This window comes from Trachemys scripta, chromosome 1 (genome assembly GCF_013100865.1).
Source record: "Trachemys scripta elegans isolate TJP31775 chromosome 1, CAS_Tse_1.0, whole genome shotgun sequence".
Taxonomy (NCBI): domain Eukaryota; kingdom Metazoa; phylum Chordata; order Testudines; family Emydidae; genus Trachemys; species Trachemys scripta.
The window spans coordinates 310365426-310393272 of NC_048298.1; the positions used below are offsets into that span (position 1 = coordinate 310365426).

General features: G+C 44.4%; 1 protein-coding gene across 6 annotated transcripts in view; it reads left to right on the plus strand.

Moving 5' to 3' along the window:
* Positions 1-27847, plus strand: part of ALKBH8 (alkB homolog 8, tRNA methyltransferase) — an 86359-nt gene that overhangs the window by 44952 nt on the left and 13560 nt on the right. For all 6 annotated transcript variants that reach the window (XM_034758850.1, XM_034758851.1, XM_034758848.1 and 3 more), the window contains 3 exons: positions 10432-10538; positions 19903-20054; positions 22721-22986. In XM_034758850.1, coding sequence (XP_034614741.1) covers positions 10432-10538; positions 19903-20054; positions 22721-22986 — 525 coding nt within the window. The remainder of the gene's footprint in view (positions 1-10431; positions 10539-19902; positions 20055-22720; positions 22987-27847) is intronic.

Below are 27847 nucleotides of genomic sequence, written 5' to 3' on the forward strand. Positions count from 1 at the left end.
TTTTACACACACACACACACGTTTTTACTTTTACACACACACACACACACACACACACACACACACTGGCGTTATCATTTTGTAAACTCTGAAGTTCTATTATTCGGACACTAAAGACCCCTGGGCAGGCAGTAATTTTTGCAAGGAGAAAAATCTTGTCCAAGTGTCCTTAGACAAAGCTTCCCCTAACCCCACAGTTGTATACATGTTTCTACTCTGGTTGGCTGCCACCTTTTGTCTCAGAGTTGGCACAAGGTGAGTGTATGTAAATTACATATACACTATGCCAATATAAGTACATAAACTCATGTGCACACCAAGTCATTTTACATATGCATATAGTAGCAAGGGTTAGTGATATCTATTGTGTAATAAAAGCACAATAGTTTGTAAGTAAACTGTGAGAGCACTGATGATGTAATAAGTAAATTATTATTATTTATTATGTGTATTACTGTATTGCCTAGGAACCCTAGTCACGGACCAAGACTCCATGGTGCTAGGCGTTGTACAAACACAAAACAAAAAGATAGTCCCCGCTCTAGAGAGTTTTACAGTCTAAGCATAAAACAAGAGACAATATATGTATACAGACAAACTGACAGGAAGTAAGGAAATAAGAAGACAATACTGATTAGTATGCTAGGAAGTGGTCTTAGCACACCAGCGGCCTATCATTTAAGTTTTTTGTAGACATCACAAGAAAGGAGAATTTGAAGGAGGATAGTGAGATACCTTGGTGGATATTTGTGGGGAGTTCCTCCCAAGAATAAGAGGCAGCATGGGAGAACATAAGAATGGCCCTACTGGGTCAGACCAAAGGTCCATCTAGCCCAGTATCCTGTCTTCTGACAGTGGACAGTGCCAGGTGACCCAGAGGGAATGAACAGAACAGGTAATCATCAAGTGATCCATCCCTGTTGCTCATTCCCAGCTACTGGCAACTGAAAAAGCACAAAGGTGCTAGTTTGAAAATTTAATAAATGGGTGATGCAAGCCCATCACAGGCCCATTAGAGGTGGGAGCTGACCTCTCAATACTAAATAATGACAGATGACAGAAATGGTGGGGATAGATCCTGAAGGGCTTTGGAAGTAAAGGCAAGCAGTGTACATTTGATGCACTAGAGAAGAGGGAGCCTGTGGAAGGATGCAAAGAGAAGGGTGACATGGCAAAAGCAATGGGCTAGGAAAATGATATTTGCAGAAACATTCTGAGTGGATACGAGTGGTGCAAGACTGCATTTGTTGAGGCCAGAGAAAAGGATGTTACAGTAATCGAGCCCACAAAGTGATGAGAGCCTGGATGGGAGTTTTAGCTGGATGGATGGATAGGAAAAGTCATATCTTAGAGATGTTATGTGGAAAGAATTGGCATGATTTAGACATAGCCTGAATGTAAGGAGCTAGAAAAAGGTCTGAGTCAAAGATGTAGGCCTGAATGACAGGCAGAGTGGTGTGATGTCCACAGTGATTGAGAAAGAAGGTAGCGGGGAGGAAAGATTAAGAGCTTTGTTTTAGTCATGTTAAGTTTGAACTGATGACTGACCTCCATGAGGCACAGGCGCTGACTTGCCTGCTTTCCCCTGCGAGCTCGAACCCCACTCTGCCCCCGGCCCTGCCCCCACTTCACCCTTTCCATGCAGCCCCACCCCAGCCCCACCTCTTCCCACCCCTTCCCCAAAGTCTCCGCTCCCACTCCTACCCCTTCCACAAATCCTTGGCCCCACCCTCCTCCCCTGAGCGTGCCACGTTCCCGCTCCTTCCCCGCCCTCCCAGCAGGCCGCCAAACAGCTGTTTGGCGCCGACCGGGGGGAAGCGTGGGGGAGGAGGAGGTGGGGCGAGGGGTGAGGGGAGCTTGGGTGCCAGTGGGTGTAGAGCACCCACTAATTTTCCCCCATAGATGCTGCAGCCCTGGAGCACCCACAGAGTCAGCACCTATGCCATGAGGAGATGTTGGAGCGACAGGCCAAGATTTTAAGGAGGCAGGTCTGGAGTAGTAAGGTAGGTTTGTGAGTCATCAGCATAAAGATGGTCATTGAATTTATGTTTGTGAATGAAATTACCCAAAATAAGCTATAGAAGAAGAGGACCAAGTACTGAACTCTATGGAACCCCCACAGAAAGTAAGAGAGCAGGCGAGGAAGATCCTCTGAAGAACATGCCGAAGTAGCGATTAGAGAGATAGGAAGGGAGCCAGTAGAGAACAGAGTAACAGAGGCCAAAGGAGGACAATAGTTCAAGAAGACAGGCATGGTTTACTGTGTCAAAGGTGGCTGACAGGGCAAGGAGGATGAGAATGGAGTACTGGTTCTGACCTTCAGTGGAATGCAAGGAGTGGAAGATGGATTGGAGAAAGTCTAGGATGGAATTGGAGGAGGGGAACTCCAAACAGTAATTGTAAAAGTATGTTCAGTGATCTTAGAGATGGAAGGGAGAGGGGCAGTAAATGGAGAGGCATGAGAGTGGGCACCAAGGAGATCAGGTCACTGTGATGCAATGAGGTCACTGGGGCAAGTGGAGAGGTTACAGCAAACAAGAAATGAAGGTATCTATAACAGGGGAGAAAGGGGAGAGAGCTGTAGGATGGGGTCTGGAAGGATATACATGTCAGTGACGTATATTTCCTTCCAGGACATAGAGGTTTAGACTGGAGTAAATGCAATGCAAGTCTGAGGAGATGGACACATTGAAATCAATGCCATGATTCCTCTTTACTTCACTGAGGTCATTGCGTGTCCTGCATGACAGAATTGTGGTCTAGTGCTCTCACCACTGAACTTCACCTCATTGGAAAGCATAGGAAGCCTAAATTATCAAAAAAGAAAGCTGATGGAATGGATATTTTGAAAGGCTCACATACGTTCAGCCTTGTCATAAGAAGATGCAGTTCCACTGATGTCAGCAGAATAGCACACACTTTCATGAGGGCAGAAATCCCCCCTAAAGCAGTGGTGCCCAAACTTTTCCTGTCGCGATCCTCCCTTACTAGTAATGAAATCTGTCCGTGCCCTCCTCCATTACTGCATAGTAGGCTCAGCAGAGGCGCTTGGGCTGAAGGTGGAGCTGGAGGGAGAACTAGAGATGGGGAAAGAGCTGGGGCTAGAGGTGGAATTGGCCTGGGGGCGGAGAGGGAATGAGGGCAGAGCTGGGCTGGGGGCAGAGTGGAGCTAGGGCTGGGACCGGAGCTGGGCTGGATGGAGCTCTCTCTGCACCCCCCTGTGGGGGCTGATCCAGGCCCTGCTGCATCCCACCCCCCGAATGTTCCTCCACATCACCCGCAGGGGGGGCGCCCCACCGTTTGGGGACAACTGCCCTCAAGTGGTAAAATATTGCTAAGAAAAGCTAAATCAGTAGAAGAAATAAATTGAAGACTAAACCATTAAACTCTTTTAGTACACAGAAAGCAAGTGGCTGAGCGCAGAGTTAGAGAGGCCCTTTATTAAAGGATGAGAGTGGGAAGTTAGTGAAATGAAATAAACTAGATACTGCTGTGTCTTTGTTTCAGCAATCACAGAAGGAGCTGAAGGTCACATTCTGGGGCTGGATCACACTTTCCAGAGGGGATTAGGTGGCAGAGGAGAGAGTGAGCCAATTAAATGATTTACCTCTCCACTACCGGAATGTGGGTTCTCTCATGCAAAATTCTAACATCAGATGCTTTGAGGCTTAGCACAGGGAGCCGCTTATGTAATTGGGAAGCTGGGAAAGCAGGAGGGCCTGACGAATTACATTCCAGCATGCTGAAGAAATAAGAGCCTTTGAAAGGAGAGATAGTGAGAGTCTTTAGCATGGCAGAGGTGGCAGGCGATTGGTTGGTTGCTTTGTTTTTTAGTAGCCTACTGATGATGTGGAAGTTTGGAGAGGATGAATGATTGGTGAATGGGAAACAAACACATTACGAATCATAGAATCATAGAATATTAGAGTTGGAAGGGACCTCAGGAGGTCATCTAGTCCAACCCCTTGCTCAAAGCAGGAACAATCCCCAACTAAATAATCTCAGCCAGGGCTTTGTCAAGCCGGACCTTAAAAACTCTAAGGAAGGAGATTCCACCACCTCCCTAGGTAACCCATTCCAGTGTTTCACCGCTCTCCTAGTGAAAAAGTTTTTCCTAATATCCAACCTAAACTTCCCGCACTGCAACTTGAGACCATTACTCCTTGTTCTGTCAGGACTGCAGAAAGATGGGCTATTGCAATGGCAGACCATTTGGTGGAAGTGTGACTTTAGAGATTAGGAATACTAATACTCTGAACTTCTACCTCACCTTCCAGCCAAACATCTCAAAGCGTATTATCAACATGAGTGAGTTCAGTCATGCAATATGCCTCTAAAGAAGGGAAGGAGTGTTTATCCTCATGCTACAGATGAGGAATACTGAGGCCCTGCAAAATAAAGTGACTAACCCAAGGCCAGTGGCCAATATTCACTGCTGCAGTCAGATACCATGGAGCGCAGCAGAGTGGGGGCTGTGAGGGAGATGGTAGGCCTCCTCTGGTCAGTTCTGCACTAGTCCCAGCTTCCTAGTAACCACTCCCAAGGAGCCATCTGCTAGCTGTGCACAGAGGGAGCATTCAAGGGGAACCCCCCACGGGGAAATTGCAGCTGCCGTCTATTCCCCTGGCACCACCCGAATCTTGCAAAGGGAACAGGGCAGACAGAGAATCTGGCTCACTGAGTCATTTGCTTGGCACAGAGTCCAGGATCACAGTATCCTGCCCTAACCATTACCTATGCTGCCTTTCTTATGGCTATCAAGCAAAAACTAGCTGTGTAAGATCCTGAAAAGAAATGAATGAAATGATGCCAATAATGTATTTGAGATGATAATTAATGGTTTGAAAATCAGTATAATGGATTACACTTAAGAAGAGGTTAACAAAACAGGGTGTTATAAGCAGCACATGGTGACTGATATATGAAACGAAGTATCAAAAGAATATTATGCATCATTTTGAGGGAAAACTGAACACACTTTTTGGTGAAAGAAAATCTATTAAGTACTTATCTGACTCCCATCAGCATAGTATCTATGCACCTAAGTAGTTAGACATTGTTAATATATTTTGGCATAAATCAGATAAAATGTTAGCCTGATTTTTGTGTGTGTGTGTACTGAGATTTTGAGGGTGAGAAGTGATGAGGCATATCAACTTCATAATAGTTTCATATTCCAGAGCATGTTCAGATTCTGTGGCCATGTGTGCAGCATAAATACCTGGATAGATTAGATAACATGTTTTTCTAGATCTGATACAATTTAAATGAGTAGATTATTTTGGTGAAATGACACCTTTCCCCCTCTTTCCCCCCCCCCCCGTATTCTAGTGCTGCTCAGAATTCTGGTGCTGAGAACTTGTGTAAGCTGACATTTAATGTACTCTTTGCATTTAATCACAAAGCACAGTACCAACAGTAATATATTAGGCATCAATCTTTTGAGTGACTCTGTGAAGACAGACTCCAGCACTCACATGGAACCCCACTGTTTCGCTGGGGCGTGGTGTGGGCACAGGGGGTCTGTTCATGCAGACTTATTTGCACAATTGTGCCATTTAGTTTCACAGCAGCCTTATGAGGTAGGCATTATTTTACATTTTGAGAAACAGAGGCACAGAGAGTTATGTGGCTTACCCTATGTCACTCAGCAAATCAGTGACAGACCCTGGAATAATATTCCATATTGTCTGACTCCCAGCCCAGTGTTTTAGCCATTAAACCATGCTTGCCATAAAGTTTTAGATTAATATTGAATATAAATTACACCAGAGTCAAATCCCAGAAAACTTATTGCCATTATATATGTCCAGTTGCATCATTCCTTATCCACCTTTGGACAACTACTCCCTTTCTAGAGTCCTGAACAATTATTCACTTCTGTCCTCCTTGCCTTTCATGAAATATGATGTCAGCTCAGCGGCAGAGGCAGCACAGAATTCGCGTACTCTTTTTTATTTTATCTCTTTTTCTTTTTTCTTTTTCTTTCTTTGCATTTTGCTATATTTTATGTAATAGGAAAAGTGTTCAGGATGTAGGCGTCTGCTTTGCTTTGATGTTTAACCATCTTTGAAAGCTGTTTACTGATTCATATACTCCATCATCATGAACATTATCCCTTAAATAACCCAGCATCATGACGTGGCATTTACCTCTATAAGGGGATATTATTAGCTCCTTATGTATCTTTCAGGTTTTTGGTGTGTGTAGAGGCATGTATTTTTTTCCCCACAGAAACAAAGAAAGATTGTAAAGGGTATATAAGATCAAAGCATCCAGCATTTTTATCATCAGCTGCCATCCCCAGTGAGGCACCGTGGGCTAGCTGGAAATTTGATCTTTATTGACTTTGCCACCTCAGAGAATAAAGAAAATGGATAAAAAACAAAAATAGTAATTGTAAATAGCTCCTGTGTATCAGAGCTGTCATGAAGCAGATTGATTCAGTGGTGGCAGAGTAGCTTTATTGATTGTGAGTCCTTAGTGAATTAAAAAGAGGATCAAATGACTTAATCTTTCCTTTTTGTGTGTCTGACTGTAACAACTGAATGTTCTGATAGGATAGACACACACACAAGTTTCAAAATGTTATCTACTTCAGTCAGCAATAGTTCTTTCAGAGATGAGAAGAGAGGTCTTCAAAAACTCAGCAGGGTTAAATGTTCTTTACTGTACTACAGTCTAAGAGTGGCAGAAATTATGTTGTTTAGGTTTTTAAGTCTTCAGGTCTGATGATTCTAGGTGGAAACAAGAAACACTAACATAGGAATTACAGTCCCTTCCTTCAGATGTTCATAGTGTGTCCCTAAATTTTAGCTCTTAGTCTGACCCTCAGATTTGTTGCTGAGACAAAAAAAGTCAGTATTGGATGCACCTAGAGCAAACAATAATCTAAGTTTTTATTGTTAATAAATACACTTTGAGAGGGGTTTTCATCTGAGGATCTCCAATTACTTTCACAAACAATAATTGACTGTGCCTCCCAACATGCGTGTGGAGTATGTGAATATTCTACCCATTGTACAGATGAGTAAAGGGAGGCAAGGAGAGCCAGATTCCCATTTATCCTAAGGCCACTTTACAATGCTGTGGCAGTGAGGATCAGGCCCAGTGAGATTAAATAACATGCCCAATCTCTCAAAGAAAGCCAGTGTCCTGACTTCCAGTCCCCCATTCTCAGCTGCAAACAACTCCTGCCCTTACTATCGGTATGTACTTTACTACAATTGTTCTTTGCCAAGTAAATTAATCTTTTATCAGTAACTCCTGAAATGTGACTGGTTAATCCATTCTGGAATGGGCACCGGCTATGCAATAAGGGTGAAATTCAGTCCGATGGGGAGAGCCCCACGAGGCTTCTATGCTATAAAATATTCCCACGTTTTTCCACCACAGAGAAGGGAGTGAGCAGAAATAGAGCAGCCATGCAGGGGCCTCAGTGCCGGACCTGAATAAGCTGATGAGCAAGGAGTACAGGGAGAGGAGCTACTGGATCCACATGTATGATGATCCCATGACCCAGTATCCTCACATGAGAGGCATGAGGGACCAAAGCCACTGTTCCAGTCCATAGGCTGAAATAGCAATAGCAGGGCTGTGCTGAAGCTCTATGTCCTGCCTGTAGTTTTGGAGGTGGATTCTGACCCATCCCTGTTGAGTTCCCTGCACAGGGCCTGATGACTTGAGCTTTGAGCAAGAGCAAATTTCATCTCAGTCCATCTCTCTGTCATCTCCTCCTGGGTGACTCTGTCTTCTTAAACTTAACATGGCCCAATGGAACTCTTGATCTTCTGTCAAAATCCTGCCCCTTTCCTTCTGTCAGCCTTGAACATTACCATCCTCTTTGTCACCGAGGCCTGCAAACTGGGCCATATCCTTTGCTTTGTTCAGGCCTTGTCTAGTTCCTGCTGTTTCTTCCTCCACAGCCTCTCAGAGGGCTGGACTACACACAGACTTGCACTGAAATGACTGAATTGGTTTCAATTCACACCTTTTGTTATTTTGGTGCATACCTGCATGTGGACACTCTTACTCCAGATTGAAAGGGTCCTGTTTCGATTTTGCTTCAGTCGAAAAAAAAACAATAACAAAGGAGTGAACTAAAACTGATTTCACTGCAAGTTTGCTTGTAGACCAATCCTAAAATGCTGTTTTCGCTCATTGTCCTGGCAGCTAAAACTCTCTCATCCTGGTCTTCCTGCTCTCCTGCCTTGACTTACCTGCTCTCTCTCGCCTCCTAACATCCACAGGCCCCATCCAGTTAACTCAAAACACATCTCCCAGAATCCTCTGCCTTGTTTGTCATTCTCAGTGTGTCATCTCAGGTGTTTTATCCTGCCCTGCCTTTTTCAGCTAGTTAAAACTTCTCATTGCCCCTGCCCCTCCCAAGGCCTTTCACAACTCTGCCCCTCCCTGCTTCTCTGCTTTTATCCTTTAGCTAGTCCTCCCCTGCCCCTCTTTGCTCTGCCAGTGAGAGCAGCCTTAACACTCCATGTGCCCCCATTTATCCCTGGAATTACCTCCTCATACAAAGCCAATGGCCTCTTCCTCCTCACGACACACTTCTCCCAGGATGCTTACAGGAAACTGCCAACTGATAAGTGTGAGGGTGGAGGTTGCTATTTAGTTATGCTTCAGAACTGTCAAACAGTGCAACATGGGTGACCTGTAGCTATGTAAGCTTATTCCTATTAGGGCAGGTCTTCACTACGGGAGGGGGAGTTGATTTAAGATACGCAAATTCAGTTACGCGAATAGTGTAGCTGAATTCGACGTATTGGAGCCGACTTATCCTGCTGTGAGGACGGCGGCAAAATCGACCTCCGCGGCTCCCCGTTGACGGCGCTTACTCCTACCTCTGCTGGTGGAGTAAGTGCGTCGATTCGGGGATAGATTGTTGCGTCCCGACGAGACGCAATAATTCGATCCCCGAGAAATCGATTTCTACCCGCCGATTCAGGCGGGTAGTGTAGACCTAGCCTCACCCTCCTCCTCCCTTCCCTTTCAATGCTATGGTTTGTTAAACTCATCATTTCTTGTCTCAGCTTAGATTGTAAATTCTTCAGGGGAGGGACCCTGTCATTGTATGTGTTCCTACAATCCCTGGCACAGTGGTGCCTTGATTGTGAGTGCTACCAGAACATAAACAACAATGAGCTCTTCCTATGTATTTAAATGCCATTATAGATTTTCCCAGTGTGCACTGGTGACAGTGTATTTTAAAGAAAACTATTTCAATTGTTAATTTGCAGCGTTTGAAGAAGAGTATACATATGACAGTCTCTGCCTCACCTTTCTTTCTTAAATGACTGATCACTGCATCATTTCATCTTTGCTAAACTTCTGTACATCCATAGGCTGGACACGAATCAATTTGTTTGGATTCAACATACTATAGAAAGTGCTTTTTTTTTTTTTTTTTAAATCGCACACTGGATAGGTAACAAATCGGGTGGCAGCACTGTCCAGTACATGACACTTGGTCTCCAGCATAATGGAGACATTGCCTCTCATATGTTTTTGTCCTCCTTTCTTTCAGGGTAAGTCTTCTCTTACCTAGCTTGTTTAAGTGCCATCTGTCTTCCCTGCTCCCTATCTTCCTCATCAGGGCTTTCTCCAATTTGGAAAATGTGTACCAATAAATCCAGGGAGTAGGCAGCCAGGAACAAAATAGTGTTGCCAAATCTCATTATTTTTTTCCAAGTTTCATGATATTTGGTGCTTTCCTTAAAGCCCCAGTTCCTGGAGTTGCTTGATTTTGTGGAATCTCAGCTTTTGGTGGGGAAAAAAAAGTCTCTTCTCCACAACCTTAAGGGCTAAACTTGAAAATCTGACCCAAGTACACCTTAATTGTTCAGAAACCTGAAGGTAAACTACAAGAGGAAGGGATGTCCCAGTGGTTAGGGCTTTAGTCTGGGACTTGGGAGACATGGGTTCAATTCCCTACTCTGCCACAGACTTCTTGTATGTGCCCTTTGGCAAGTCACTTTGTCTCTTTGCCTCAGTTTCCCATCTGTAAAATGGGGATAATAGTGCTTCCCTATCTCATAGGGATGTTGTGAGAATAAAGACGGTGAGATGCTCAGATGCTGCAGTGAAGGGGGCCATATAAGTACCTTAGATAGAAATGATTTTTTTTTTAAAGTCTGGGGATTTAAAAAACCAAAACCAAATCTCATGTTTTTTGAACCTTGCCTTAGACTTTTGAATGCTTGAAGTTAGCAGTAGTGAAGGGTGGAGGTGTTAAGGGCTGTGGGGAGACGTTGAGGCCCTTGCTTCTCGAAGAAAGAAGTGGCTATTCCATGGATCTACACCAATTGACACTGGCTGAAGATCTGGCCCAGCACGCTTTGTTTGTCTGCACAGTGCCATGCCCTTACATGGGGCTGCATAAGTACTAATCATTTTGAAGGGTTTTGTCTTTGTTTTCAGATTGTAATGGATTTTAAGCACCCAGATGGCCGTACAGTGGCGGTTATGTTGCCTGAACGGAGTTTGCTGGTGATGACTGGAGAATCCAGATATCTGTGGACTCATGGGTATGTGCTGAAACTCTTATGTTAACTGCATGACTTACATAAAATGGGAGATGGATAGAACTGCCCCCCACCCCCCTTAATGTACTATATTTAAATCTGTTCTGAAGGAAATTGACTTGAATGATATAATTAAATATACAGGCCATGATTCTCCCGTCTTTTCAAGGTGTGCTCAGACCAAGTGAAAAAGCAGGGGCCTATAGGAAATCATTTGCAGCTCCCTGATTCAGAGCTGCAAAGGGGTAGTCCTGACTTTCACCACTGGCATAAGATTGCTCAGGGACCTTATGCTGGTGAAGGATTGGGTATAATAGAACTCCAGTTTACACCCACCTCGTCCCACCCATGCCTGACCCCTGATACATCTCCCTCCCCTTCCCTATGCCTGGGTTTGAGTGGGAGAGGGGTTTGGTTCAGGAGGCTGTGGACCCACCTCTGTCAGCACAGGGATTGGGTCCTTCTACCAGCTATCTCCAACTGGGTTAAGACCACTTTTGACTGCTTATACAGCACAAAATGGCCTTAACAAAGTGGGGTTTCTGCAGTAGGGATTTCCTGATGAATGCACCTTGAGGTGTTATTTATTATAGAGATTAAAGGGCACGTCTATACTTACTTTATGTGTTTCCCAGTTGTGCATGATTTTAACAGCAAAATAAAATAAAATGCGCAAATCTATGTCTAATCAAAGGGTACGTCTATACTTACTTCCTGGTCCGGATGTAAGCGATCGATCTTCTGGGATTGATTTATCGCGTCTTGTCTAGACGCGATACATCGATCCCGGATCGATCCCGGAAGTGCTTGCCGTCGACGCCGGTACTCCAGCTCAGCGAGAGGAGTACGCGGCATCAACGGGGGAGCCTGCCTGCCGCGTCTGGACCCGCGTAAGTTCGGACTAAGGTACTTCGAATTCAGCTATGTTATTAACGTAGCTGAATTTGTGTACCTTAGTCCAAAGTGGGGGGTTAGTGTGGACCAGGCCAAAGATATGCTGTTAAAATCATGCACAACTGGGAAACACATATGGCAGGAACTTGGGAACATAGAAATCAGCATATGGGATCAGATCATTTGTCTCCCTAGTCCATCATACTGAATGCTCTGGGCAGTAAAGCCCTTTGTTGACAGAATAGATCCAACATGCTCATCAGCAATATGAGCTTCTTGTGCTGTCCTCCCTCAACCTTCCTCTGCAGGATTAAGTCTCTAGCCAGGATTAAGAATATGATTCACTTGCCATGTCAGCAGAATCCCTCTCCTCACTGCTGAGACTTCGAACAAGGGTGCCAGTTGTGGTGGATTTTGTACTGTGGACATGTGTCAACTAAGAACCAGACTCAGATCACCAGTTCATTTCACACGTCTTCAGATGATCAGTCTTTGGGTCCATGGACTTGGGCCAGATTCAAACCAGGGATCCCAGGACTTTCTCCCTTGAGGCAGTAATTCCTGGCCAGGCTTTTGGTGTACTTTGTCCACCTTTCCTAAAAATGCTTTGTCCAACATTTTCAAAGGGATCCACATATATTTTTTGAAAAGGCATTTGTGGGCCAGATCCTCAGCTTATGCAAATTGGCATAGCTTCATTGATTTCAGCATATGCTTAGGAGGCAAAACACCCACCTCATATATCTTTCTAGTTGTCTCTGCTCCCCGTAGTTTCTTTGCTCTCAAATGCCACTTGATGCAATCAATAGAGCAATGTCCATTTGCACCAGATGAGGATCTGGCCCTTTGTGTCTAAAATGGACACTTTCAACAGTTGGCGCTTCATAGTAAAGAAACTAAGGAGAGTAGACACAACTAGACAGACATTTGATGTGGTGTGTAGCCTTCCAGTGAAGCATGCAGTGCAGTCTCCACAAAATTAGATAATTGCCATGGAAGCAAATGTAGTCACTTCATTTGCAAATATAACTAATCATGATGTATTTAAGATCATCTGTATTGCTTTTTATCTACTTCTTACGAATCAAATTACTGAGAGCAAGAGGTTCAATTTTGAAATCATTCTGGAAATGTTTTCATCGCGTGTACTTGGAGGCCAGGGAAATTAGAGACTTCATTTAATCCTATTAACATTGTACATGGAGAAAAGTGTTATTTTTTTCCCTGTTTCGAAAGGAGCTCTTGTTTCTGAGAGCAGCATAGGGTTAAGAAACAAATTAGACAGTATCGGAAAGGAGATATGGAGGACAAAGTACTCATTTTGCCTTGTCAGTACAATTAGCCTTGCACTTCCTTATGGGTTTTTCGTTTTGGTTCCAATGGGTATTTTTTGTTGTTGAGTACAAATGTTCAATGACCCCACAACAGCAGTGACTTCAGTGGAGCTAGGCTGACGTACACAAGCTGGCCATGCAGTTGGAGCTGTGCATTCTCAGAGGCTCCTCCCTTCTGGCTCACAGGTAGCTGCTTCTCTGTAGATTCCAGGCTCCCCTGGACTCCCTTATTAAGTCTTCCATTCCCAGCTCTGCCTCATTACTCCTCTCTGGATCTGTGGAAGATCCAGACAGGGAGTTAATTTGCTGCATTCTGGTTTTCAGGCAGAGCACCCCAGTTTTCTCTGTGTGGCAGGGTACAAGAGGCCACTTCATTGAACATACCAATTGGGGAGACTGTGTACATTAATGAGCAAGAGGTACTCCTGGGGGAATTCTGTGCATCTGCGGATGAGCAGAATTCGTCTGTCCCGCATAATTTTGTATTTTCTTGCATAAAATATATTTTGCCTAAGAAGTGCTACAGTTCTGTCTTTTGCCCACCAGAGGCCACTGTGGTGCCAGAACAGTCAGCTGCATGAAGGCAACTGGCTGTTCTGGCACCACAGTGGCCTCCGGTGGGCAAAAGGCAGAACTGCAGCATTTCTTAAGCAAAATGTACACCTCTACCCCAATATAACGCGACCTGATATAACACTAATTCTGATATAACGGGGTAAAGCAGTGCCCCGGGGGGGGGGGGGGCTGCGCGGTTTCATCTATAACACGATAAGATTTTTTGGCTCCCGAGGACAGCGTTATATCGAGGTATTTTATGCGAGGAAAAAAATTTCTATGCCCAGTGCTACAGAATTCCCCCAGGAGTTTAAGTTCATCACAGCACCCTGCCTGTGGACCCAGGTTAGGCCAGAGTGGGGCACACAGGGCAACTGGGGAGGTCATAGACTGGGGTTCAGAATGGTTAGTGTGGGGGACAGACTGGGGCATGGCTCAGGAGCTGTGGCGGTGACAGCTTTGCCTGAGGACGGGGTGCTGCAGAGACCCCTGGGGATGAGGGGTGCAGGGACAGGGGCAGATGTGCCTGACTGAATGGGAGAGCTCTGGGGTCAGCCAGGGTCTGCATGGGGGAGGCTTCTCAATTCCCTAACAATCCCACCCCCCACAAAGAAAAAACCTTCTCTCACCTACACCCAACACCCTCCAGGTTCACTCCTAGGCTCCTTTCCTCTTCCTCAGCTCCTCCATTACTGCTGTTTCTGACAGGTGCAGGAAATACAGCTCTGTATTGTCATTTAAATGAATTACTCAACCTTCTGTATTAATATGCTTAGTAAAGAATCTATTTGTCCAAAAAAAAAAAAAATGACCAGAATCTTTTTTGGTCTGTTTTGCTACAGACATTCTTGCTGACAGATATTTTGAAATAAATTACCAAAATAATTGAAACTGGCATGATGATATTGTATTATTTTGACAATAATGCAGAATATGGAGAATTTTGCAGAATCTTCCAATATTTTGTGCAGAATTTTTAATTTTTTGGTGCATAATTCCCCCAGGAGTAAAGAGGGTGCTGATCAGGATGTAAGCACCAGTGCAAAAACACTCTCCTTGTTTTAAAACAAATCTGATCATTTGCATGTGGCCTTGAGCAAGTTTCAGAGGTCCATGGTGCACCTGGCCTCTCAGATAGGTATATATACAGACTGTATGGTGCGGGTGTTACTTGGAAAAAGTTACAATACAAATTAGAGATGATGAAAAGATGGGATTGATTGTTGTGCTTTGCAGAAAGATATGAATAAACTATCTGCTCGTCTGATCCCAGCAGGGTTAAATTCAGCTTGCCAGCATGGAAGTCAGTATTACATCGAACTCCTCTCCTGCTGAGAATCAAGTACTCACTTTGAAGTGAGAGTTCTGAAGGGGCTTCAGTACGAGGCCAGTTCCTCAGAGACTAGTTCTTTTTATTGAGGAAATTTCTGTATTAATCTCCTTGATGGCGGAGTTCAGGAAATGCCTCAGTGTAACAATAACCACTTTGAAGTGCCGAGCTATTTACCTGAAAGGTCTCAACTTTGTTCCAAAGTTTCCTGCTGTATTCTGTGTGAAAGCCATGAGAAAGCACATGTGGGTGCAGCTATGTCCCTCTTATGTCCCACATCCTCTGCTTTGCTTCCTCATGCTTTCCCCATGATTCTGTGCTTCCTGCCACCCTACAGCCAGGTCTAGCTTGAATAAGGCTGTGCAAAATTCCCATTTTGGAACCTCTTCATTATGAAAGCCAGAACTTTTCACCGAGTTGTATGAAATGTTTGTTGACATTACCCCAAAACAAACTGAAAAACAAAAATAATTTCATTACCGAAATCTCGCTTTGCTGAAATGCCTCTGCCTCTCCATTCTTCCTCACAAGACCTGGGTCAAAGCCAAAAGAAAATGAAATCATGCAGGGACTTCATTGCCAGCCCTCCTGGCTCCTATCTCACCTGTTTGATATGTCCCTTTCTTTCTGGTGGGCTGATGAGGTTTACTACTGTGTCCTTCAAACCAGTGGTCTGCAGAATTACATCCTCCTTAGACGTGTTTTACAGAATGGTCACGTTACTTGGCTCACCTACGGTAGAGGGTTGGAAAAGCAGGGTTGTTGCAGATCAAGACTGAATGAATTGGCAGGTTTGTGTCAGGAAGCTTGCAATCGACCAGGGTAGAGCCGTTATTTCCACAAGCACCAATTACACTCAAATAAATAATACTGATTATCTCTCAAAAATGTTCTTCTCGAGACATCTTTCATCTTCTCTAGCTCAGGGATCTGGGAGGAAAATAAACAACAACCAAAACCAGACCCTGTGTGTGGGGAGGAAAATTGTAAAAAAAATTAAATTTCTCAGTAAGTAATGAAATCCGCTGACTCCTGTTGTACCACTCGCTTTCCCTTTGGAGTCTAATTCTTTCTGGGTTTCAGTGGAATAGGGTGAAAACCCTTATGGCACAGTCCTAGGGGGCTGGATTGGTACCTTGCAGTCCAGCCTGAGTCAGGAGCTGCACACAACTGTGCAGGCTCAGGAAGAGGCAGGGCTTCTGAGGGTCACAATTCTGTCCCTGCTTCCCCCTTTGCTCCATGGAGGAGCTAAACTTGTGCCAGTCTTTTCCCTAGTGAAACTCACTTCTCCCTGTGTGCCAGTTCCGTGCTGGCCAGCATGTTGGTGGGGTGGAGTTAAGGTTTTATCTTTCCCAGAACACTTGTATAAGAGAGGGAGTAGCAGCCTTCTGCTCTCCTACCACAGGTCTGGTGATGTGGGAGCCTGCACATGGGAATAAGGGGCCTCCATAATCCCCTTAATCCTATGCAATGTCAGGTTCACAGGTGAGCCCATAGAACTTCATAGAAAAAAATATTCTACCATAGACTTCTCTAGCATGGTTCAAAAAATCCTATATAAATGATCTCATTTTCAATTACAATGTATAGAGTGAGTCATTTCACAGTTAAATGTCTATAGAATCCTATTCATTTTGTCCCTATTCAATACTAGTCAAGGCTTGCTTATTTCATACATAGGGCCCTTCATTTTTGGTGTTTATTTCATTTATTCTTTCCTGGGAATTTATCGGTGTTTATTACTACTACAACAAAAACAGGTGAAAATCGGTGGAAAAAAACAATTAATAATTTTTCTGGGTAAATATCGGGGTTTATTCAGTAAATTAATGCTTTGATTAATGGAATTCAATGTGGTTTGCTGCAGAACTAAAACAAATTCAAAACACAATGCCACCTGTGAGTTTAAGAAAACAATACATCTCTAATCCCCAAATAAAACTTTTCATTTGAATAAACAGTTTACTGTTGTAGACTTAGAACTATAAATATTTACATATAATAATTTGGCCACACCATTTGTGGCACATACACTCAACTTCATCCTTTTTTCCTGCTTTTGTTTTTTTTTTTTTAACTTTCAAACACTTCCTTGTATTCTGAAAGTATTTGGATACAGATTTTCATTTTCTTTCTATTTTAGTGCGTCAGATCTTTATCTGCTAACAGCTTGAAATGTGTACATAGTGGGTGTGAGATTCATCAGTACATTCAGATGCTCACGCACTTCAGAGCTGGCATGTGTGCCTGTTTGTTTATTGTGTGTATCTTCTAGATTCATACATAACCTTACTTCAACAGGCAGTTTTGCATATACACACAGACTAATATATTATTGTAATACATATAGCTCATGCAATGTATTGTATTTTCCTAATAAAACAAGTTTTTTATATATTTGAATTATACAGAAGTAGGTGGAAATTGGAAAAAAAGAAGAATACTTTTTGTAAAACCTGGGATTTTTTCAGTAAAAATCAGTTAAAACTGAAAGCTAAATCTGGAAAAGAAAAGTCAATTTCTGCTTCCATGGCTCAGAAATGTAAATCTTCCTATGTGCCTGGTACTGTATCTAAAGCTGCCCTGCCTTGCTAGGCTTCAGATAGAGAGGTGCAATGTCCATTTAGTCCACCCAATTCTTTCTTTGGGGGAGAGCCCAGGGCTGGGGCAGCAGGAGGTGCAGGTGAGGGCCAGAGCTGGGGCAGCAGGGAGGGCAGGTGCAGGGGTGGGGGGAGAAGAGCCCAGGGCTGGGGTGGCAGGAGATGCGGGTGGGAGGAGAGCCCAGGGCTGGGGCGGCAGGAAGTGCGGGGGGGAGGCCAGAGCTGGGGCAGCAGGGGGTGTGGGCGGGGGAGAGTCCAGGGGGGGGGCAACACAGGGGGGGGGGGGGAGCCCAGGGCGGAGGTGGGGGGCGGCAAAAAACCTAGAGCTGGCTCTGTTCCTACCATTTACAACAAGCTGTAGCATGAGGTTTCAGTTCTACACTCCTTCCCCCTCCCTTTCCTGTTAATTGCGGCTGAGGGAATGCTGGGAACAGGGCCGGCTCCAGGCACCAGCTTCTCAAGCAGGTGCTTGGGGCGGCAGCTCCAGAGAGGGGCGGCAGGTCCAGGTATTCGGCGGGAATTCGGCAGACGGTCCCTCACTCCGCCTGGGAGTGAAGGACCTCCCACCAAATTGCCGCCGCAGATTGCGATCGCGGCTTTTTTTAGATCGCAATCGCGGCTTTTTTTTTTTTTTTTTTTGATTTTGGCTGCTTGGGGCGGCCAAAACCCTGGAGCCGGCCCTGGCTGGGAAATGTAATTCTTTCCCTGCTCCAGGGCTGGCGCTATAGGCAGGGAGCTAACCAAGGAACTACAGCTCCCAGGGCTCCCTGTTGGTTCTCAGCTCTCATGCTGGATTCTTGTGCCCCTGCAAATTTGCCACCCCAAGCACCTGCTTGCTTTGCTGGTGCCTAGAGCCGGCCCTGCACCCAGTAGTATTGGAGATACTCAAGTATGAAGGTAGCTGCGGTAACTCAGATACCGCTGTGTGGTAACTGTTGGAAATCCTGCTTCCTTAATGGAGACCACTGTATACACCATGTGTAATGTTGATGGATTGCATGTTGCATATTTGCAATTAGAGAAGCAACAGCATGTTAAATAGCATGTTGGAATAAAATTTGTAGCAGGATCTGTTTAAGAATTGCCCTCTAAAAATATAATTAGTTATGAGTAAGGCTACGTTTTAGTCACGGGTATTTTTAGTAAAAGTCATGGACTGGTCACGGGCATTAAACAAAAATCCATGGCCCGTGACCTGTTCATGACTTGTACTATATAACCCTAACTAAAACTTGGGCCGGGGGGTTGTGGGTGCTTTGTGGGGGCAGTCTGGGGTCGCTGTGGGTGCTGGGGAGGTGACCTGGGACCCTCGCTGGTGCTGGGGAGGAGGGGACCAGGCGGCAGCGCGTGGCCCGGAACCCTTGCTGGTGCTAGCAGGGAGGGTTGGCAGGGCTGGTAGGCTTCCTACCCAGCTCTGCGCAGCTCCCCAGAAGCGGCCGGAATATCCCTGCAGCTCCTATGGGGAGGGAAGGCCAGGGAGGCGCCGCACACTGCCCCCACCACGAGCACCAGCTCTGTAGCTCCCATTAGCGGGGAATCACAGCCAATGGGAGCTGTGGGAGCGGTGCTCCCGGCAGGGGCAGCTGCAGGGACATACTGTCTGCTTCCAAGGATCTTCCCCTCCCCCCCCGAAGTAAGCACCGCCCCGCACTCCAATCCCCTGCCCCAGCCCTGAGCCACTTCCCACAACCAAATTGCTACAGCAGTGGCCAGTGCGGCTGGCCCAGGGGCTGCACTGGCCGCTGCAGAAGTCACGGAGGTCACGGAGTCCATTATTTCAATGACAGGAGCTCTGGCAGGTTATCCAGTTACAGGCATTACATCATCAGAACAAACGTTCATTGGTGGATCAATCCCAGGGAAGCAGTAGCCTTACATAAATCAACCCTTTCATGGGAATCACACCTTTGCACCACAGGGAATGATACCCTCTCCAATAATTATTTAAGCTGCCCATCTGAATTGATGATTACCTGTAAACTATGCCCTAGGGACAGTCAGATCAGCTTGTGCATGATCCTAGTAGCTACAGAAAATATAAGTGTAGGCAGCAGAGACTCAGTATCTTTGAAGGCTATAAACAGTGTAATTGCTACGGTTAAGTTACCAATCAGTTCTTTATAAGCAAGCACATTTATTCTGAAAGTGAAAGCATGACAGAAAAACATTAAAAACAATAAAAGAACATACATGCATGCTAATAAGCTTACCAGAGGTCACTCCAGCTCTAACAAGAGCTCTGGTAGGAGTCAGTCCTTCAAACCCCACAAAGGGGTTTTCCTGTGGTTACAAGTTCATATCAGCCTTAGCTGAGAACTAGCACATCTGTGAATAGTGCAGTCTTTCCTTTGTACAGCTTGGGCCTTTGAGCTTCAGATGCCAGGAGAAAGAAATCAGACAGTGGACTCCTCAGGGCATAGCTTCAAAAGACTGGGTTTTTGCATAGCTGGAGGCAGGGAATTTGCATTCACCTCCCCCTCGAGAGGTTACATACAAGCCAAGCTCACAATAATCATAAACCATTCATTTAGTACAATGGACCCCAAAGCTACTTAAACTAAATTCAATGAGGTCTCTCAAGGATATGGCTGGAAATTGCTCCATCTGAGCAGTTTGCCCAGTACAGATTAAATAATCACTTTATTTTGTATTAGGATCACGCCTCGAAAGTTTGATATCGTTCATGCATCTGAGCGACAGAAAGTTGGATCAGTCACTCCTGATGTTGGAGATTTGACATTGAACAGGAGGGGAACAAGGACATCGTTTACTTTTAGGAAAGTGAGGAGAAGCCCTTGCAATTGCAGTAAGTGTCTTGGGTTGATCATTGAATCCTGTGTGTTGTCCTTTTATCAGACCCTTAAGCACAGTTATTTGAAATCGTATGCAATGAATGTTTGGTATTTCTACGAACAGCCCTCACATTCAAAGCTTGCATTTTCCTTGTGTAGCCAAAGAACAAAGCTTATTGGGCACTGTTTCCTTTTAAAAGCAATATGATACTGTATCAGTGAATGGATACTTTCCCCCACCTACATCTCCTCAGCAGGAGAACTTTGTATAACATAAGAATGGCCATACTGGTTCGGACCAAAGGTCCATCTAGCCCAGTATCCTGTCTTCCGACAGTGGCCAGTGCCAGGTACCCCAGAGGGAATGACCAGAACAGGTAATCATCAATTGATCCATCTCTTGTCATCCATTCCCAGCTTCAAGCAAACAAAAGCTAGGGACACTTCAGAGCATGATTTTGTATCCCTGCCCATCCTGGCTAATAACCATTGATGGATCTATCCTCCATGAACTTATCTAGTTCTTTTTTGAACCCTGTTATAGTCTTGGCCTTTACAATATTCTCTGGCAAATAGATCCACAGGTTGACTGTGTGTTGTGTGAAGAAATACTTCCTTTTTTTTATTTTAAACCTGCTGCCTATTAATTTCATTTGGTGACCCCTGGTTCTTGTGTTGTGAGAAGGAGTAAAGAACATTTTCTTATTTACTTTCTCCAAACCAATTATGATTTTATAGACTTCTATCATATCCCCCCTTCGTCATCTCTTTTCCAAGCTGAAAAGTCCCAATCTTATTATCTGTTCTCATATGAAAGCTGTTCCATATCCATAATCACTTTTCCATTTCCAATATATTTTTTGAGATGGGACGATCAGATCTGCATACAATATTCAAGATGTGAGCATACCATGGATTTATATAGAGGCAATGTGATATTTTCTGTCTTATCATCTACCCCTTTCCTAATGATTCCCAACATTCTGTTAGCTTTTTTAACTGCCACTACGCATTGAGTGGATGTTTTCAGAGAACTGTCCACAATGACTCCAAGACCTCTTTCTTGAGTGGTAATAACTAATTTAGAACCCATCATTTTATATGTATAGTTGGGATTATGTTTTCTAATGTGCATTACTTTGTGTTTATCAACATTGAATTTCATCTGCCATTTTGTTGCCCAGTAACCCAGTTTTGTGAGATCCCTTTGTAACTCTTTGGAGTCTGCTTTGGACATACTGATCCATGAGAGGACCTTCCCTCTTATCCCATGACAGCTTACTTTGCTTAAGAGCCTTTGGTGAGGGACCTTGTCGAAGGCTTTCTGAAAATCTAATTACGCTATATCCACTGGATCCCCCTTGTCCATATGTTTGTTGACCGCTTCAAATAATTCTAGTAGATCGGTGAGGCATGATATCCCTTTACAAAAACCATGTTGACTCTACCCCAACAAATTGTGTTCATCTATGTGTCTGATAATTCTATTATTTAATGCATTTTCAACGAATTTGCCTGGTACTGAAGTTAGGCTTACTGGCCTCCGGAGCCTTTTTAAAAAATTGGCATTATATTAGCTATCCTCCAGTCATCTGGTACAGAAGCTGAATTAAATCATAGGTTACATACCACAGTTAGTAGTTCTGCAATTTCATATTTGAGTTCCTTCAAAACTTTGTCCTGGTGACTTATTACTGTTTAATTTATCAGTTTGTTCCAAAATCTTCTCTAATGACACCTCCATCTGGCATAGTTCCTAAAAAAGAACATGATTGCTTCTAATCAGCTTGACTCTAGTCAGGTTCTATTTTGGGGCTGATCTGGCCAGACATGAAAAGTAAGATATATGAATGTCGGAAGAGCCAGATGGGAGGCTGCCATCTAAAAATACCAAATTGATGTTTTCTAGAGGCTTGAAGACCATACTCCTTATTGGGTGAAATTAAGGCAAAGGCCAAGACATGGTCCAGCGGTGAGGGCACTCTCCTGGGACTTGCGAGACCTGGATTAAATTCTCTCCTTCACCACAGACTTGCCTATGACCTTGGGCTAGTCAAGTAATTTAGTCTCTCTCTACCTCAGTTGCCCATCTGTGTAAAAAAAAAAAAAAAAAAAAAAAAAAAAATAGGTGGGGGATAATTATACTTCCTTATCTCACAGGGGTGTTGTTAGGATAAATACATTAAAGACTGGAGGTGCTCAGATACTATGGTGATGGGGACCGTATAAGTACCTTAGATAGACAGACATCACAAGACACATGCACCACTTAAGCCCTCAAAATAGGGATTTACGTAGTGTTTAGCCCTTGTGAACAGTGGTGAATTTCACCTTTAAACACTTACACACTGTAGCAGAGTCTCTATTACAGCAAGCACATGATCTTTGATAGTAGTGGTAATGTATCATTTTTGGAATCAAAAGCTGGTGGGAACCTTGGATAACATGACAGTACGTTGACTAATATACAGGCTGTTTGTTTTAAAGTTTTTCAGACTTTTACAATTTGATCTGCAGTTCAGCTATATTGACAGATGTCTTTTACAAAGTCTTCATTATATTCTTTGGTTTTAATGGATTTTCTCTTTTTCTTTTTTTTTGTTTGTTTGTTTTCCTATTAAGTAAATGTAATCAACAAGTTAAAAGTTTCCAATCTGAATTTCTTATTCTTACATCCTAGCTTACCCTTCTGTATGTGACAGTCAGCAAGGCTGTCAAAGAGAGGAAGCACCCTCATTCCATGACAGTGAGACAGAGGCCTCAAAGCTGGAACAAGAGTATGTACACAAGGTGTATGAAGAGATCGCAGCACACTTCAGCAGCACCAGGCATAGTCCATGGCCCAAAATTGTTGAGTTTCTTAGGACTTTACCAAAAGGCTCTATAGTGGCTGACATAGGTTGTGGAAATGGGAAATATCTTGGAATCAACAAGGACTTGTACATGGTAAGTCACTGATGTTATTTGTCTTCTCTTATTGTTGTTGTTATTTGTGTTATTGTGATGCCTAGGACCTCCAGTCATGGACTGGGACCCCATTGTGCTAGGCACTGTACAAACACAGAATTAAAAGATGCTCCCAGCCCCAAAGAGCAATTACCGATTGTCCTAAGTTTGCACCAGGGGCGGCTCCAGGCACCAGTGCAGCAAGCGCGGGGGGCGTGCCGGTCGCCGTGAGGGCAGCAGTCAGGCTGCCTTCAGCAGCATGCCTGCGGGAGGTCTGCCGGTCCCGCGGCTTTGGCGGCAATTTGGCGGCAGGTACGCCGAAGGCGCAGGACCGGCAGATCACCCGCAGAAACGCTGCCAAATCCGTGTGAGCAGTGGACTGCCCGCAGGCATGCCGCCGAAGGCCGCCTGACTGCCGTGCTTGGGGTGGCAAAAAACATAGAGCTGCCCCTGGTTTGCACATTCCATTTGTCACCTTTTCTTTTTTTCTTTTTGGTTTACAAATCAAAGTATGTCATAGTGGAAAATTGTAGTGAATAATTACAATGGTCTGTATTCACCACTGCCATGAAAAACTTGCTAAAGGGGCAAATGGTCAGACAATTTCAGGTGTCCCGGTAGATTTTCCACTTGGAAGGTGGATGGAAGGGATGTGGGGATGTCTCTGAAACTGCAGTACCAATAAGATCTCCAAGGTGTATCTGCAAGGTGTGTCCTCTGTATACTGCACCATGGTCCTCTTTCTCTGGCAGCATGGCTTACTTGGGAACTGGGCTTCCATTGGCTGTCCTCATCACGACTGCAACAGCTCTCACCCCTACACAAACACATCTTCAGTGTGTACAGAAGTGAAGAGAAGAAAGTGGAATTTTCAAGGAGCATCAAGTTCAACACAGACTTTCAATTAGAACTCTACCAAATTTTGAGGGGAGCCTGTAAAGTAAAGTGACTGCTCCCCAGTCCTCCTCTTCCCCCCAAACCCTAGGCATGCAGCACACTCAAAGAGGGCTTCTGTGAGTTCTCAGGGATGAAGGGAACTGCCACTAAGCCACCATTCTCCCCCACTTTGTTTTTTATGACATTTCACCCCTTCTTTGTGCTCTTTTGTTTCCTTCTACATTACACAATGACAGGGTGCATTTGACCCTATGCAAGTGATACGTCTTTCTCTAAAAATATCAAAAAGCAGAATTGTTAAAAAAAATACCAGAGAGATGCGTCTGTATAAAAATCTCTAGTTCCCGTGTATGCTAGTAGTTAGCAGTAGAGTGCCTCTTGCTGATGGAACAGGGTATAACATCAGATCCCCGTAGTGTGTAACGTCCACTAAATCTCTCCACAGATGCACTTTGCTAGAGACAGAAGCTAACACACTGGCATAATTTATAGTCAGTAGGTGCCACACCTTCTGTGGATTTTACTATCTGTGGTATTTATTTCTAATGTGCCATAGTACTCATGGAAGAAGCAAAGACAAGACCCCTGTGAAGAGCTTGTAGTCTAAGGATATGTCTCCACTGGAAACTTCAAAGTGCTGCCGCGGGAACACTCCCACGGCAGCGCTTTGAAGTGCGAGTGTGGTCGCACGTGAGCGCCAGGAGAGAGCTCTTTCAGCGCTCCTGGTAATCCACCTCCACGAGCGCTGGGAGCCTGTCTACACTAGCACTTTAAAGTGCTCAGACTTGGTGCGCTCAGGGGGGTGATTTTTCACCCCCGTGAGCCAGCAAGTTAGAGTGCTATAAAATGTAAGTGTAGACAAGCCCTCAAACCCCATTTGCAGGTTTGGGGCCTACATTTCAGAATAAACAAACAAGGAAAAGAGTGCAAAATAAAAGGGCATCATTCAAACTTTTTCAGCCTGGCATGCATAAGAGGGGCAACTGTAGGCAATTTTCTGCCCAAGGTGAACTTCCTGCAGCATGGTTCTCCTGTCTCCTTGTTCATCTTTTCTAGCCATGTTTTATTCTTTATCAGTTTATTTAATGTAACCTTTGACATTTTGTATGCCGTTCAGTATTTGTTTAAAAAAAACAAATATACTGGGCCAGATCTTCACTGGTTAAAATTGGCATAGAGCCATTGAAGTCAGTAGAGCTACACTGATTTATGCCAGCTAACGATCTGGCCTACTTGGCCTCCTACGTAATATTGCTTCTGTTCCCCTTTAAGCTCCTTTCTGCTCAATAAATCTTGGTGTAACATTTCTTCCTTGTTCCTCTTTTCCTTTCATACCAGTTTTTGTGATGTATAATTTTTCCATCGCCCCTTTTCTCTTCCTCTGACCCTTCTCCTTTCATTGCTGTGATTGTGTTCTTGCAATTTCTTGTCTCCCTTCAGTCACTCGTTCTTTCTCTCATCTTCCTTATTGATCCCTTTCTCTTTTCCCATCCTCAAAGACACCCTCTATCACTAACATTCACTAATCTCCTGTATCCTGTCATTCAACTGTATCTTCTGCCCTCTGGCACATACTCCCCCCACACGCACTCTCCTCCCTTCCCAACACAACTACACACACTCACACAAATATTAAACAAATGATTATTTTTTTTCAGTGTAGAAGAAATGCAGATATTTCAAAGTTAAAAGAGATCATGACACTTTTTGTAGAGCTACAGGTTTCCCTTAATTCTTTGGCTAAAAAACCCTCCTCGGTGTTATACAGCGAGCTGTCTGCTCCTGCTCTTTAGCCCAGAAATGTCTGCATTTGAGCAATGAATTGATTCATTTATGTGTTTAGATTGTAAAATAGTTTGGAATCCTTCAGGCTGAAAACATCATTACAATGTAAAATATTGTCATTAGTAATAATAGAAGTCTGACTTGTTTATCTGTTTCAGGAGTTTGTCCTACTATTTATACTCAGCTATAAAACATAAGCTATTATTTAAAGCCCTGCAAGTATTTGTAATACAGCTGTTTGCATTACTGATGTCACAAGCCAGAAAGAACCAACTGATTTATAAGCAGGCATGCTTATGCCTGACTCCTCTGGCCTGAAAATAATTATTAGTCCACTGGTATGTCAAGTACATTGCAGTCTTTCATTCCTGACTGAGTGCTCTCCAGAAAGAAAAATCTGCACATCTAACCAGAGAGGAAAAAGTTCTTCAAGTGATGGTCCCTGTGCGAATTCCACCCATGGATATATATGGGGGGAGGGATAGCTCAGCGGTTTGAGCATTGGCCTGCTAAACCCAGGGTTGTGAGTTTAAGCCTTGAGGGGACCACTTAGGGATCTGGGGCAAAATCAGTACTTGGTCCTGCTAGTGAAGGCAGGGGGCTGGACTCGATGATCTTTCAAGGTCCCTTCCAGTTCTAGGAGATAAGATATCTCCATTAATTAATTTATTAATGCATGCCATGCATCTGAGTCCAGAGATCTTTAGTAAGCCGTGTCCATTGGTGCGCAGTTGCTCTCCTCAGGGTCCAGCCCAAGCATGTAAGGAGTGGTAGGGCCTGACCTCTCCCTCCAGTTCCTTCTTACTGCCTCACGGTCTGAGTCAGAATCTTCTGTGTCCACAGCTTCTTCCGTTGTTTTCTTTCTTTGATCTGCTGTTTTTTTTATATATATATATATTTTCACTATTTTAGAATTTATCATTTTAGTACTTAGTGTAGTGTAGTTTAGTTAATTCTTTCCCTATCTTGGGGAATTTCTTCTCTGAGAGGAAGAACTGTGGCCAGAGTCCTGGGATTTAAGAAGTGCGTTTTCTGCCCCCTCTCCATTTCAGAGAGCGCCGAACACCAACACTGCCTTTTCTGTCTTGGTGAAGCTCACGTCTTTGTTAAGTGCACTATCTGCCACTTTTTCCCTCCCCAGACTTGTGAGGCTTGAAAGCTCAAACTGAGGAAGCACCTCATGAAAAAAGCCATGAGACACCCCAGTAGGATCCAGGCTGGGGAGACTCCCCCCCATACACCGGTCCCTACCAACGGGCAGCAACCCTCCAGGCATGAACTCAGGAGATGAATCTACAACTTCCAAGCCTAAAAAATCCAAGGCTTCTCATGAGTTTAAGGGGACACTCACAATCATAGAACAGTTCCTCTTCAAAATCTGCCCTGAAAAGAAAGGATCCCTCCTTGACTCCATCCAAGTCAGATGAGTCTTCGTACATGGGTCCAGATAGACTTAGGTCTGAGTAAACCTCCTCTAAAGAATGTGATGCTCCATGACATGTGATACCGATCTCAGTGTTGACATATAAACCAAGAACTGGCATCCACTACCTTCACCATCCAGATCAGACTCTGTCCCAGTACCAACACAGCACCCTAAGAAGATCTGAGACCTGTGTCTCCCCGGAGGACATTTTTACCCTTCCTTATCCTCAGTTCCCTGTCCCCTTGGGACCTTATTTAGAGATATTGTCACACTGAAGAAGAAACCACATCAAGAACACAGAGCGAACCTGAGTACCCATCCATCGTTACCGACAGTTGTAATGGTCGATTGGGAACCAACCCTCTCATTGAATGAGTTGGAGGCCCCAGATGAACCTCTGTCCCTACATAGGCAGGCGAGTCCAGACAGAAGCTCCAGGAGATTAGGGTTCAGTCCTGTGCCAAGATAGGACTTTCCAAGGGTCTGATGGTTCTCAATGCTATGGAGTCGGCCCCAACCTATTGACCCATCACATTGGCCTTACTGGGGCCTCTGGGGTCCTTACATTAGGCACCCTGGATCCATGCATGAACGTTATCTATCCTAGCCAACACCAATGGCTCCATCAAAGTATGACGAGAAGAAAGTTGATCTGGATCTGATGGTTCCAGCGGTCATCTCTTTGTTCTCCCCAGATGAGGCTGTCACCCTGTCTTCACCATCTCTCCCTGATGATCACAGGCAATATCAGGT